The sequence below is a fragment of the Octopus sinensis genome, linkage group LG3 (assembly GCF_006345805.1).
Source record: "Octopus sinensis linkage group LG3, ASM634580v1, whole genome shotgun sequence".
Lineage (NCBI taxonomy): Eukaryota > Metazoa > Mollusca > Cephalopoda > Octopoda > Octopodidae > Octopus > Octopus sinensis.
In genome coordinates, this window is record NC_042999.1 from 70,761,639 (window position 1) to 70,777,708 (window position 16,070).

General features: G+C 33.5%; 1 protein-coding gene across 3 annotated transcripts in view; it reads left to right on the plus strand.

Annotated features, from left to right (window-relative positions):
- LOC115209663 (mitochondrial folate transporter/carrier) overlaps positions 1 to 16,070 on the plus strand; it is a 104,099-nt gene that overhangs the window by 21,940 nt on the left and 66,089 nt on the right. For all 3 annotated transcript variants that reach the window (XM_029778132.2, XM_036501081.1, XM_029778131.2), the window contains exons 2-3: positions 5,423 to 5,579; positions 15,833 to 15,921. In XM_029778132.2, the coding sequence (XP_029633992.1) occupies positions 5,423 to 5,579; positions 15,833 to 15,921 (246 nt within the window). The remainder of the gene's footprint in view (positions 1 to 5,422; positions 5,580 to 15,832; positions 15,922 to 16,070) is intronic.

A 16,070-nucleotide genomic window follows, 5' to 3' on the forward strand; every position in this document is an offset into this window, starting at 1 on the left:
ATTTTAAAATTTGATCACTGATGTAGCTTTTAAAAATTTACCAAGTATGGAAGAACTTTTTATAAGAAAATGTTTTAAGTTTTTCAAGTAAACTGTGATCCTTCTTCATAATCTGATATTTATTTAATATTTGATTCACTGTATTTAAATTTAATATTCAGGTGACAGTTTAGTATTGTTTAAGAATTATGCAATAGGTGCATGTATTGCTGCTTGCTTCACAACCTTGTGGTTCTGGATATGGTCTGTGTGTGGTATTTTGGGCAAGTGTCCTGTACTATAAATGTCCAATATTTTTGTTAAATTGAAAGTGTAGAAGCCTCTTGTATATGTATGTTTACATTTGTTTTAAAACTAGCAATATGTTGTGTCTCTTCAGATAGTGTTTCAGCATATAGAAACCACTGAAATACAAACAGGATTTGATATGTATGACTAAACTATTGAAGGTTGTGCACTAGTATGGTCATAATTTAATAATAACTGAAATCAGAAAATGAAAAAAAAAGAAAAACAATTCTATTAAATGTTTTTGATTGTCATTTTGTCGTATACATTTACTACAAATTGTGTAAATTTAGATTAGACCATGGGTGCAATATTTTTTCTGTTCACTATATGACACTAATTGATATGTAATGTCTGTTGGAGCTGGTTGTGAAGTGATCACGTTTATTAAAATGTGTTATAAGACAAAGGACTGAACCATCTCATCTGACATTTGTAACAACTGTGAACTATAACCTTATTTGTTCTTAGTCTATAGTTTACATTGGTTTACTTTCTTATCTGCCCTCTACTACCACCCCAACAATTTTTGACCCAACATAACTGATCACTAACAACTTCAGTTGACTCAGTTGACAGAATGCTATCATCAAGGAGCTTACTATCACCAGTGCTGCAACTGTCCATGACTTAGTTGCTTAGCTAGGTGAGCCAAGCCAACAGAAGCTATCTGTAATTAAGTTATTACATGGATATTTACAGCTAGGTATAATTATATAATGCTAACTGCTGCAATTAGAAGATGTGCTATATAAATCGTGCATTTTTAATTTAGCGAATTTTGAGAGATTTCGAGATTAATGCGTTCAGTTTTTTCATAGTACTATGTTATTTTGTTATTGTATAAAACTAAGAAAATTAGAAGAAAAGCATTCATTGTCTCATGCAATCTAATTTTTTTTTTCTTAGCTTATGTTTAGTCAATGCATTTAATAATTTCTTTTTCTATTCATATGTATTTAGTCTATTTTTCAAATTCGTCCAGTTACTAATTTTTCCCCTTCTTAGTCCAGTTACTAATTTTCCCCCTTCTGTTGTACAATTTTCAAGATTTTTATTGTTTCTAACCTTTTAAATGAGTTAGGATTTTTTGGCAGTAGAACAAACAAACCCCCCAACAAACAAACAATTTATTGCTGCCAGTTTATGTTAATCTTTATATGATATATCCTATTCAGACATATTGCATGTCTATATAAGGCCTCAGGAACATGTAAATAATAATAATAGGTTTAATATAATTTTATTTTTGTTTATGGTGCATGATAAATATTTGTAAAATTTAGTCAAGGCATAAATGAATAATAACACCTTTCAGATTTGTGCCTTTAGGTCCATTATTCTTTTTAGGTGTATTCTAAACAAATTTACAATAGGTTTGCTTTCCTGTCTGTTTATCCTCATTATTTAGAATGGCTCTTTGCGCTTAACATAAAAATTATTTGCGAAATTGAAATTACTGGAAGTTCACCAAACTATTATGTTTGCTACTGCTGCTAGTGTTCTACACCTGTGTATATAAACCAGCAAAAACCTGTACATAAAGTAAAATACTCTTTTTACATGAATAGAGCATAATTATCTGAGTAACAATATCTTTAATCTATATGCATATCTAATAGATTCCCTATTGATTTTGCTATCAATTTTTTATGTACTCTAAGTGAATCTTCTCTACAGATTCATTGTGTAATGGGATTCTTTAATGGCTATTGTATAATGGTGGGTTGTTTTCTTTCTGCTTTTCATAGAAGAGAAATTAGCATGCAACAGACTTTTTACTGAATTTGAAATACCTGTTAAGTTACTCAAACTTAGAATGTTCAACCAGTAATTGCAGTTTTATCTTGTTAATCTGTTTAATATAGTAACCAATGCCACTCCCTTCTGACCTAAAAGATCTCTTTCATATGAGATGACTGCTGTGTTAGGACAATATCGCTACAATATACCTATGATGTCCATGTCTAGACAAGCTGGTTACTTCCATAACATAGGTCTACATAACAATGTTATTTCTAAGCATAAGTTTGAAAGCAGAGGCAATGGAGAGAAGTTCCAGCTAGATCTTGTAAACAGAATCTCCGCATGGTTTGAATATACAACAAATCTCTGCTATCCAAATGGCTGAAAATTGTCAGCAGAAGGTACTAGAAACCATGACCTGGATGCTGCACAGGGCAAGAAATTAATGGTTAAAACCCTTGCCTAAGGGAAGTTTCTTCTCTAAAGACCTGCTGTTCAGCTTTTCAGAGATTTTCTTGTCACTGCTCAAGCAGAATTGATTAGGTTAGTCAACTAGAATGATAATAATAAGCATTACTGTCTGTATGGAGTGATGATTTACAGTTTATTAGCAACTCCTGTTTCCTTGTTTGTTGCTTATGCAACAAGCAAGGAAAAACATCAAGCAATTATGCTAAGATTCCTTAAGATATTTTTGTTTTTGTGATAATACAATTGTACTAATAAACACTATTCAAGAAAAAAGCTAGCTTTTTTTTTTAAGTCGTTAATGTTTTACTGTAATAAAGTTAAAAGTATGGCCATAACCGTGTCGCACATAATATTATTGACAATGATTGGAAAAAAAATTATTACTGTGACATTTAAAAAAAAATTTTGTCATGTTTAAAAAAAAATGCATTTCCAGTTTTATCCATTTGAATTATGTCATTAATGCGGTTGAGAAAAGAATATTACATTTCATCCCTTTCTCACTTTTCAATCTGAAGCTGCTTATATAAGAAATCCTCAGTACCTCAGCAACTGAAGTTTTCACAGTCAGTTCCATTTCTTCAGTAAACACCATTTCAATGGTCTTTAGGTATTGAGAAAAACAAAATCACTACTTCCTGATTCTGTTTCTTTCCTAGAAAATCTCCAGCCCCACTTTTTTTTATTTATTTATTTATTTAAATAAACTTTATTGATAAAGGAAAGAACTGATTTCTTTTTTGTTGTTGTCATTTACAAAATATTTGAGTGATTGCTTTCATTATCTGTCCTTATTTACGTATGTATAAAGAGAAACTATTAAAATCTTTAGCCTGCAGAATGTGTGTTGACCGTAGTCCTGCTCTAGCACAATAGAACGGAAATATTTTTGTAATTTTAATCCTATTTGTAAGTCAATTGAAATTTGTTTTGATTTTTTTTTTATATATATATATATAGCTTAGTTAAGAGGAAGTGTTGTGCCTGTAACCATGGCTAGCTATCTGAGACTGAGAATAATGTAGTTTATTTTATAATCATGTATAATTGTGCATGTATAAGCATGCAAGTATACAGGTTATTGCCTTAATGTTTCTTAAAGCACTTTTATATTATTTTATATTTTACAGATTTATTTGTTTTAATCTCATTAAAAGTTATTTATGAAGATCTAATTGTCTGCTTGTTGCAGGGTAATCATTAGTCATCTCCAATCAGACTTATGATCAAAAGTATTCCAGCCATGACCATCCCATTTATTTTCAGACGTAGTATAATTACAATTTTATTTGCTAATATGACTCATTCTTTTTTAAGATCGTAGAGTGTAATTTGAGGGAGACTTGATTGCTAATTCTATCTGGATGCATGGCTGTACAGGCTCTTGTTGGTTTCTTTTCTTGATTGGGGACTCTTAGAAAACAGCAAATCAAGCAGATGGCTGAGATGAGTTCTGTCTTTGGTTAAAAAGAAAATGAGTTTTACTTCTAAAAATATTTGTATTCATACTGAAATAATTTTGGCATTGTGTTGACAAAATTAGTTGGAATAGAAGCATTAGTGTGGGAACTTCTGTCACGGACCATGCCCGTAGAGCTTTATTACATTGTTGGAAGGTCATAAAATACTTTGTTTCATTATGGCCTATTTCATATGGTCTTATTTTCAGGTTATGGCACCTCAAAACATCTGGTTGTTTTGGAACCTAATGTTGCTTTTAAATTTCCTAATCACATTATAAAAACTAGGCCAATGACATTTTAGTAGACATAATTACATTTGAAATAGCTTTTAAAGAAATTAGTTGAAAATTTCTCAAAAAGAAACAATCTATTGATTATAGTTTAGACTAGCTAGTGCTTCCATTGCCTACTTATTTTGGGGAGGTGTATGGCTAGGGAAATAATTTTCTACAACTATCAAGGGCATTGATGTTGTCTTGGGCAGTAAAATCCTGGACCAGACGACTAGTTTTGTAGTTTGTAGTTTAGCATCGGAATTCTCTGAAGTTAGACTTTATTCTTTCTGGTGTCAATAAAATAGCTACCAGTAATTTAAGGTATATTTAATTGGTTTTCTCACAAAGGTTGAATAAAATCAATATTACATAAATACCAAAGAGTAGTTGGTTGAAACAGAAGAGCACCTAAATACTGAGACTCTGCCAATGAGATATCTTATGTGATTACTTAGCCTGTTAAAAACAGCAGCCAAATTGCCCTCAAATTGCACTCAGCATTTTTCTTTAAAAAAAAATGGAAAATATAAGGTAAAAATATTGGTAAAGAATGGGATGATCATAGGTGTTGTATCTTGCTGAAAGGAGAGGCTCTTAGTAATGAAGAGCAAGTCAAATAAGAGTATGCAAAACTTTATAAGCAACACAGCAATTTATGTAAGTGAGTGGGAGATATTCCCCTGGCTAGAACATATTCTTCCCTTTTATAATAGCATTTTCCACTGCATTATTAAATGCTCAATCCAAAAAAAAAAAGAGAAAAAAAAGGTTCAAATTTGTAGGATAAGTAAGCTATTTTCATTCAAAAACAGGTAGTTTCATTGGTATGCTTTTTTTTTTTTAATACTTAGGACTCTGAGTTGGAATATCTTTGGTCATAGATTTGCCCATTCAGGGTTAATCTGGGTCTGAACAACAGAAACCTTTTATTCTGTGTTTAAATCTTCCTTGATATGTTTCATCCCTTATACTTTGATGCTCTTTAGAATTAGTAACTGTCATTTATATTACTCGATTCAGTTGGCTGTAAGCTCCTATAAAATAATTGAGCTTCTTTGTAGTTGTGTAAAATGAATAAATAAATATATATTTCTTTTAAAATATGCACATGTTTAATTTTCTTTTATGTAAATTCTGTCTTTTCATGTCATTGATGTTTACTTTTATTTTGTATTTCAGTCAATGAAGGCACTGGTGTTACTGCCCGTCCAAATTATAACTCTTTCATACATGCTGTACGGTCAATTGTGTGTTCCCAAGGATTCACTGGACTTTATCAAGGTGTTTCAGCAAACTGTTTAGGGGCTGGCATGGCCTGGGGAATATACTTCTTTGTGTAAGTACAACACATCTATTGTATTTTCTTTTAGTATTTGTTTTATATCCATTTTGCTATGTAGCATAAGTTGGATGGAAATTGTTTGGAATTTGAGATCACTATGTCTGGGTGTAATATTGTTGATATAATATGCTTTGGAAACTTTTCTGCTTTCAGCTATCTTTGTAAATCTGTGGCAAGTAGGCATAGATTCTTGTTTCAGTGAGCTAGGCTTCTCTCCACCTTAGAGAAAAGTGATGCCTTCTTTTGTTTGAGTTATTTACTGGACTGAATGGCTATGGATATCACTTACACAACCACCTTGAGCATTTAGTCATGTCACCAGTGGTAGCAGCCATTTTCTAAGGCTCTAGGGTAGTTGAAGGGGCCCTTTTTTCAGTACACAAGGGAAAGCAGGGTGCTTCCCTCTTATCCCATTGAAGGTTTGTTAGACTTAGTAAAATGTCGTAGACAGCCTGGATCAGAAATCTGATGTGTTGGATGTCAACCTGCCATTGATCTGACCAAGTGATGTTCCATTTACTGTATTTTGACCCACCTGCTCCAGGCCCCTTTTTGGCCTAGTCCCACCATCCTGCTAGCTACTTGTAACACCAGTGATTGTTTATTTACTGTTTTTGTATGTATTGGTGGTGATGGATTTTGTGTAAGCATGTTGGCTGTGAGTACACAAGCTCCTCTACAGCAAGAAACCTGCTCTGCCTCATTCTCTCATGCTTTTATGCCTCATCTTCTAGCATAAAACTTCCCTCCTCTCCTTAGGGTTTGTAGTCTTCCAAACTATATGGTGATCTCACTAGTGCTGGCAGCATGAAAAAAGCACCCAGTACACACTGTAAAGTGTTTGGCATTATGAAGGGCATCGAACCATGGAAAATATCCTGACATGCCAACATGGTATATGGAGTATGAAAATGATGATGATGGATCGGTGTGTGTGTGTGTGTATATATATATATATATATATATATAATGGTAGATGGAAACTGAAAGAAGCCCGTCGTATATATATATATATATATATATAATGGTAGATGGAAACTGAAAGAAGCCCGTCGTATATATATATATATATATGTGTGTGTGTATTTGTCTCCCCAACATTGCTTGACAACTTGGTGTGTTTACGTCGCCATAACTTAGTGGTTTGGCAAAAGAGACTGATAGAATGTGTACTAGGCTTACAAAGAATAAGTCCTGGGGTTGATTTGCTCGACTAAAGGCAGTGCACCAGCATGGTCGCAGTCAAATGATTGAAACAAGTAAAAGACTGACCAGTATGTGACTGACCAGATTATCAGATGTTATACATCATTGGTCACAATGTGCTTTGCATTGTTTTAGCTTTCAGATGATGCTATCCTGCTTGCTAGGTTAGCAGGCCAACATACCCCACTGATCACAAGGGAGACTGGAGCAATGTGAAATGAGGTGTTTTGTTCAAGAACACAATGCGCTGCCCAGTCTGGGTATCAAACCCACGGTCTAGTGATTGTGAGTGCAACAGCTTAACCATTAGGCCACACCCTTCACATACATGCACAGATATAATTAATAGTATATTACCACTCTTTGTTATATGATTGTAGTGGCACAGTTCTGGAGAGCTTGGTTTTTTCCACAATGCTGCAGAGTTTTTAGTGCATCGTTTACTTACCACTGTCTTAACATTTGGTGATCAAAAAGATTATGACTTTTTGCTTTTCATAATTAGAAGATATTGTGTACTTCAGTTTTAACTGGAGAAAAGTGGCCCTTTCTTTGGTTGGTAGAAGCATGATTTGTTTTGATCTCTTCTCTCTCTGCTCAATCTTGACAGTTTGGGCCATGTAGAGTGACTTTTCTTGACAGTTTTTTTACTCTTACTGTATATACTTTGTTGATTAAAAAAAATTTTTATCTCAGATTTTCACAGCTGTCATCATTTGTCTTGTTTATTATATAAGTTGGTTTCTTTATCTTGTTTATGTGGTTTCTAGATATTTATGTCGGCTGCTCTCATGATTTTCTAATTTTACACAAGATAATTAATCACCTTTATATTAAAGTTGCTCTTTATCCCTACTTCCTCATGCTCATCATAATTTGTGTTATTGATTGCTTTTGTGTGGTAAAATGCTGTACTTTAGGCAAACATCTACTACAGTCTCAGCCCTGTAAAAGAACTTGGAAGGCCTTTTGCAATACCTGTAAATCCAGGAACATTTCAGTACCCCTCATATAGATTATCATCATTGTTTTAACATTTACTTTTCCATGCTTGCATGGTCAAACAGTATCTATTGAGCTAGATTCTTCTATGACCAGATGTCCTTCCTTGCTTCCAAGTATGATAATATTCCCCAAACTCCTTTGAACACAAATTGCTCAATGGCTGTACATATTTTTGTAGAAGACTGGAAATGAGTGATAATGCTTGTATGATGGTGAAGCTTTTTTATAATTAGGATGCAATGTCAAGAGAAGGGGGACACAAACACACAGGCATATACACAGTGGGTTTCTTTCAGTTTCTTTCGACTAAATCCACTCATAAGGAGGTATAATAGGAGGAGACACTTGCCTAAGGTGTTATAGTGAGCTTGAACTTGAAACCATGTGGCTGTGAAGTGACCGTAACCACTTGACCAAGCATGTGCTAGTTGTGCTAGTGTCTCTGGTTATGTTAACTGGTATTGAGATGTTTTTCTTTATGTTAGTGACATAAGCTTAGTGATTTGATAAATGCAGATTGATAAAATAAATACCAGACTGAAATAAATATTGTTCAACTTGTCCAGTTTAGGAAAGGTACACCATGTGTGTTGTAAGAGACTTGATGTTAGGAAAGGGATCCTGCAGTAAAACACTGTCTCAAAAAGGGTTCCACAATAGTATAATATACAAGCATGGTTCAATGCAAAGTATCTTGTGGGAGTCTCCTTTCTCTTATCAAAATATGGGGAATCTGGTTTGAAGTAAGAAAGGAATTCAATCCATTTCTGATGTATAAATGCTTGATATCTTTTGTGGAGATTGCTATATAATGTTTAGGCTGTGGAATGTCAGACACTGACATCAAAGTGATGGAAGCATTGATCAAAAGGGAGAATGGGCATATGTTGTATGCAGGAGCTGAGATGGAAGAGGTGATGGGGAGGTAGACGATATAGGTATTTACCAACTTGCTGTGTTCTGTTCCAACTTACAGGGTTTTTTTGGTGTGTGTTTGTGTACATGGATATTGCACATAAGTTTCTTGTGTGTACTGTATTTTGCAGCATATTTTATTTTACCTCTTTATATATTATTATATGTTTTAATATAGTTTACATTTTCTTTAATTTGCTTATTATTTTATATTACAATAGAGATTACACACACCTGTTTGAATAACTGAATATATTTTGCATGAAACCTATATAATATCAGGTTACTGGTTAAAAATAAAAAGTATGGTGTGTGTGCATTATATGTAAATTCTCTGCTTATGTAAAAAATCAATTGCATTAGTATACTGGTATTTTTTTTTATTTTAGTTTTATAAACAGCTTTTCAAAACGTTTAGTGTAGCTCTTAGTTTTGGAAATAGTTTATGATTAACATTTTGTTTGTTTTAAACTTATACATTTCTTTGGTGGATATAATCTTCACTGGAATGTCTTTTGGCTTTGGATATTTTTGTTGGTACACTGACAGTAGCATAAGTGTTTTCCTTCCTATTTGAAGCTATTTCACCTCACCTATGCTGCTAATTCTCTTGAGAAAGATCTAATCAGCATATTTTATTTCTTCCTCTTTTATAAATCACTAATTTTGTGCTTATATAATACAGTGTAGATCTCTTCTAAGAGAAAAAAAATTTCTCTGTTGATTACTATTGATATTGGAATTGTAGTTAATAGGATAAAATGTAGAAATAGATATTTGTCATGCTGAAGAAGATGTTAATATCACTAATTACCTGTTCACATAATTCATTACCTTCAACTGGTTTGTTACAGAGCGCTTTCTGTCAAATGTTAAGTATGATGGAAGGATATTGTAACCATGACAGCTTGTCAACTCTGGGAAAATACTTAACCCTTATGCTACTAGAACATTGTCAATTCCCACAACTGAAATTTAGGATACAAATTATTTGCCAAACCCATCAGGATTTAAACAGAGAAATGTTCTCAGTAACATAGAACATTAAGCTTACTCCCAATGTTCATGAGTAATATATCGCATTTTATCTTGATAAAAACTGACTCATCATCATTTAGTGTCCATTTTCCATGCTGGCATGAGTTGTATGGTTTGACTGAAACTGGTATACTGGAGAACTGCACCAGGCTCCAATCTATTTTGGTTTGGTTTCCACCAACCCCAACTCCACAGAGTGTACTGGGTGCCTTTTATGTGCCTTACTCAAGTACATAAATTAATCAGAATGTATGTATGTCTACACACACTCGCACACACATTGAAATAAATAGAATGCAAAAAGACCTGTCAACATTGATGGTTTCTTTGTATCTCTCTGTCTTTAACTGGTAGATTTTATTTAGGTTGAGAAAGAAAAAAGTATTGACAGCTTGTTAACTCTTGGGAAATTAATTTTCTAAGATGTTGATATAAGATAAAAGAGAGTGTAAATTAATTTATGGCTTCAGTATGTTTATCTGGTAGAAATACAAAAACTGATTGAAGTCATACATATCAAGTATGAATAAAAATATCAATCTACTACCTTTAATCATACCAAAGATTATCATGATTTCAATTAATGGTTAGAAAATTTCTTTTGATATGTCATTCTTATAAGTAGTTGTATTCTTGCATTCATCATCTTGCTACTGTTTGATCTGATTCCTCTTTCATTTTCTCTTATTCTTTCTCTGTCTGAATTTCCAGTCTTTGATTGTGTTTGAGACTGATAGAATCTCATTGGTGAAGAAGCTTTCATTCTGTTGATCAAAAACATCATCAACAGTTGATATGATGTTATCATCATTGCGATACTGGTTGTCACCAAGTGTTTTTTCATGTTAAAGAATACATCATAATCAGATGGGGCCAAATCAGGAGCATAAGGCGGCTTATCAACCAGATCATAGCTACAGTCACAGACAGCAACCATTGAAACCAAGGACTTGTGTACTGGTGCACTGTTCTGATGAAATAAAACCCCTTTCCATCAGTTTTTCTGGGCATTTAGTCTTGATAACCTTTCATAACTGCAAGTTGGCACAGTGCTCTTCATTGATGTGGTTCTTTTGAAGATAATCTATAAACACAATTCCTTTTACATCCCAAAAACCTGAGGCTATCACCTTCCCTGCAGATAAAACAATCTTGGCCTTCTTTGAAACAGGTGAATGGGTGGGGTGGTGTTTCTACTGCATGGATTATCTCTTTGTTTCTGGTTCAAAGTGATAAACTCAACATCCATCTTGGGTTAGGAAAAGTTGAAGGAAACCAGCTAGATCTGCTCAAACAATGTCAGACTTTCCTGTGATGCAATCAGCCTGGTATGCTGTTGATCAAGTGTCAGAAGACATGATACCCACCAAACAGAAACCTTCATCATACCAAGTTCATTGCGCAGAATATTTGCAACTGTCTCACAGGATATGCTAATAGCATTGGCTCTTTGATTTATAGTCAATCACCTCTCATCCATCACCATGTGGTGAACACAATCAATGTTTCACTCAATGGTTACTGTTGCAGGATGTCTAGACATTGAATCATCTTCAAGACTCTCTCTCTTGCTCTCCTAAATTCAGCTGCCCACTTTTACACTGTTGATAAAGCTGGAGCAGCAACCATGTCAGTATGAATGTTCTTGGGGACTAAACCCTTTTTCTGCAGATACTTAATAACACCACAATAATGTCAGATGTCAGTTTATCTGAAAGGAAACCATGCAGTTGAAATTAATGCATGCAGTAAGAAAAGTTGAAATTAATGCATGCAAGATTTCACAACTTCAGCATCAATTCTTTCAAATTCTGTCTTTGATTTTTTCAGCCTACACTTTTAGAAAAAAAGGCCAAATTGTATAGCTTTGTACAAACAAATAGAAACATTTATATATTTCAGTTTATAAATAATTGATAATTTAAAAAAATTTACCTGAATGTTACAATGAAGCATTTCATTAATCAGTTAAAACATCTTTTAAAGATGCAACAAAATGTCTGCCATACGATAAAATCAAGTGTAGGTTTTCTGAAATTCCATCTACTTAGTTTGTTGGTTTTTCTGGATGTTATTGCATTTATTATGAATAATATTATTGCAATATATTATGACATAGATCAAGTATTACCCTCCAAGCTCAAATCCTATTTGGCTTAAATTTTTTTTTTATCTTAAATATCTGACATTGTGTATATCTCATACTGAAGTTGATTCAGTTGATTGTATTACATGTTTGTGGCCTTGTGCCAATATTAGAAATTATTACAAGTTATTTAACAAAGATATTTAGTCTTGCCTTTGTAATACACTGTTTTGAAATTCAGCTTAACTTAGCTCTCCTTTCTTTTCTCTGGTGTTGATAAAATAAATGGCCTTTGTCATCTGTTATAAACCATCCAAGCAGCAACTTTACAGCTTTTTGTATTTACACGTATGGTTGATCTTGCTAATATTGGTATCAAAAACCAAATAGGTACTGCCTGTTTCATTGTTTTTTTCTTCCTTCCTTGTTTCAACTGAAGAACTGCATCATGTATCCTCCTACATGTGAATGAAATTTCTGTTTTTGTTGTTCTCAAAGCTACCCTGTTATTAGTAACACTTACCCATTTCTTGTGGTCAATATGCCACTTGATCAGGTTGTACTTAGATATGTCTGTGAAGCACAACTTTGGTCTTCTCTTTCGCACTTCTTGAGAAAGCTCCCGTTGCCTTCCATTCATTTCACATTGTAACTCTTGCTGATACAAGATTAGTTTTCAGGTGTTGGGATAATTAATTATTGGTTATAATCTTTCGCCTATCTGATATTGTGAAATTATTATTAGAAATTATTATTGTGAATTGATATTTAAAAAAGATTGAACCACCTGCTGCTCTTTTTGATTTGATAACCATAATTGTCCTGCTTCTACTGTATGGTTAAGAAGTTCACTTCGCAACCACATGGTTCTAGGATTCAGTTCTACTACTTGGCATCTTAAGCAAGTGTCTTTTCTCCTGGCTGACCAAAGCTTAGAAGGAAATTGAAAGAAGCTTTGTGTGTGTCCTTGTTTTAACATTGCATGATGATTGTCACTGTCATACGAGCAGTGTTGTTTGTTTCCATTTGGCCAATTAAGAAACATTTCCCTGCTTACAAACAGGTGATGGTTGGTGGCAGGAAAGATATTTGGTCGTAAAGAATTTGCCTCACTATTAAATGAACAATCACTGGTATTGAGACAATAAGAGACACACTCACTCACTCACTCACTCTGCTGGAAATAAGTTAAATTTCCTGTCAGTTGCATCCTATCATCTTCAAAAAAGAAGAGATATTAGTCCTATATACAAAAAAGATGAAACAATCAGTGTTGTAAGACCTCAGATTATAGAAGAGACATAACAAGAATACCCACCAATGTCATGCCATTTTGATAAAGTTTTTAATGGCACTCTCCTAGTGAGGAATCTAGATCAATGATATTCTTAATTTTATTTTAGACATTTTAGAAATTTACGTTATGTTCTAAACAACAACTGCACGTGTGCGCGTGCACACACACATACACACACACACACACACACACACACACACACACACACTCTTTATAAGTTATTTGTAATATTCAAGTCCTGGATCAATGGGCTTGTTATTTATAAATTTGTGTATCCTTATTTCATTTTAGTATTTTAAACTCAATATATTTAATAAAATAAGTTAACTTCATAAAATAATCTATATGTCCAAAGATAGACTGTAACTGTAACAAGCCTCAATCTGCAATTTATGAAATACTGTTGTGGCTCTAACATTGTTGCAGCACCATAATGGATGATGGGGGAAGTGAACACAGCTTAGGATGAAAAGTTCTTCCTTGCTGATAAGCCTATCTTTTGTTCAATTGATCTGCAGGTATTTTGTGTATTTGAGGCAGTATATTTACATTTATATATATCAGTTCATTTAGCTATATGATAAGTTTCAGTTTATCGGAGAATGTTATGTGATATGCTATTGACAGTTTGTAATTTGATTAATGTCAAGAGTGAAGGCGCATGGCTTAGTGGTTAGGGTATTTGGTTCCTGATCGTATGGTCATGAGTTCATTTCCCAACGACATGTTGTGTCTTTGAGTAAGACTCTTTATTTCATGATGCTCCAGTCCATTCAGCTGGCAAAAATGAGTAGTAGTAGTAGTAGTAGTAGTAACTGTATTTCAAAGGGCCACCCATGTCACACTCTGTGTCATGCTGATTCTCTCTGAGAACTAGGTTAAGGTTTCACAAGCAGGCTGTTTCATTGATCAGATCAACTGGAACCCTTGTCGTCCTAACCAACAGAATGACAGTCAGTGTCAAGAAGTTTGAGTGATCTATTGGCTCTTACAAACATCCCTGAGGCCTATATCTAGTGTGAACCAGTTCACAAATATTGGGTTAAAATATTACTGTTTGATCTGGTAGAAATGTAGTGAAATGATACAGTAAATCAGGTTATTCTTATTTTACTTGGGGGATTTTTCTCACTTGGCAACTGCTGTTCTGTTCATGTCTGCTTTCAGTATTGTTTTACTGAGTTTACTCCTTTCTCTAGCTTGTTCTGTTGTCTCTCTGTTTATCTAATTCTCTTCCTCACATACTTTGTTCTTGAGTTGCCCCAGCCTGGTTTACAGTTTTGAACCTTAGCTTTCTATTATTTCTATATGCCTGAACAAATTATTTCCCACAAAGTGTATAGCTGATATGTATATATTAGAAGGCAGCAAACTGGCAGAATTGTTAGCACTCTGGCCAAAATGCGTAGCAGCATTTCATGTCTTTATGTTCTGAGTTCAAATTCTGCTGAGGTTGACTTTGCCTTTCATTTTTTGGGGTTGATAAAATAAGTACCACCTGAACACTGGGCCAATATAATCGACTTACTCCCTCCTCTGAACTTACTAGTTTTGTACCAAAATTTGAAACCAATATATAATGGAAATAATATCAATGAATTGTTTGCTCTTTGTATGTGCAACTGTGGTTGGCAGGAAGGTTAGTATTCATTGGAATTCACAGATTTATGTAATTTGTGTTAACATGTGGGAAGTCACCATTATTTGTCAACCAAAACCTGCAAACCTCTGTCAAAATTTGCCACCAGATATGTGGCCAGTCATGATTTTCTTTGCCACAATTAAGCCTCTGATAACACCTGCCTGATAATCTTGATTTTAGGAAGTCTTTAGCAGTTATCCAATCCATCGCCTACATTTGTCATTTACAATTTTGGTAAGTAGTTTGTAATGATGTACCTTTTCACTCTACATATAACAAAATTGTAAATTCTTGACTGACAACCTTCTTCTGCTTCTGGTTACCATATGATATTCTGGTGTATACTATATGGTAAATAGATGGATTTGGATAGGTTGGTTAAATTATGTTAAAGTGTTGTTAAGGAAGAAACTTTTTTTTTTTACATTAGTTACATTTAATAACTTCTTATCCCTGGTATAGTTTTGTGATTAAGATAGCATAAAATGTTTGACTTCTGTAACTTTAAACCTTACTTTTGATCAGATTTGTTTGTAGGGCATGCAATGTGTATTCTAATTATACCTTGTACTTTTGGAACATCATTGTGTGTGTGTGTTGAAGTACTTCATATTAACATTTTGAATGTGTGGTTCAGAAGTTTGTTTCTTAATCATTTGGTTTGTTCTATTATGTGATGCTTAGGGCTGGCAAATCACAATAAGTGGGTTTAGTAGATGAAAATTGAAAGCAGTGTGTGTGTGTATATCTCCTTGATTTTGATAGCATACAATAGTAGTAAACAAATGCTGCCTTCATATTAGGGTGTCATTTGTTTTCAGTATTCTGTAAACATATCCGGCTAGAGGGAATATTATCTTGTTTGGAATCATATTCTTGTTGGCAACAAGAAGGGCCTCCTACCATAGAAAATTTGCCTCAATAAATTCTTTGTGACACTTATATGGAAAAGTAGATACTAAAGTGATGATAGTATTTACATTTTTACTCCCACAATTTTTTTTATTAAAAAATGATTTTTATTGTGTGATTCATTGTTATATTTTATTTCATTTTAGATATAACTATGCCAAAACACAAATGCAAGCTGGCGATCAGAAAGTTTCTCTAGGTGCTAGTAGCCATATTTTAGCTGCTAGTCAAGCAGGTAAGTGAATATTAATACGTATTACATATATTTGCTTGTGATATATATATATATATTTTCAGGGATGCCTGTAAAAGTTTCTAATATTCAAACCATCACCATTTTCATCAGATTTTTAATGTTATCGTATCTGCATATTTAGCTGAATA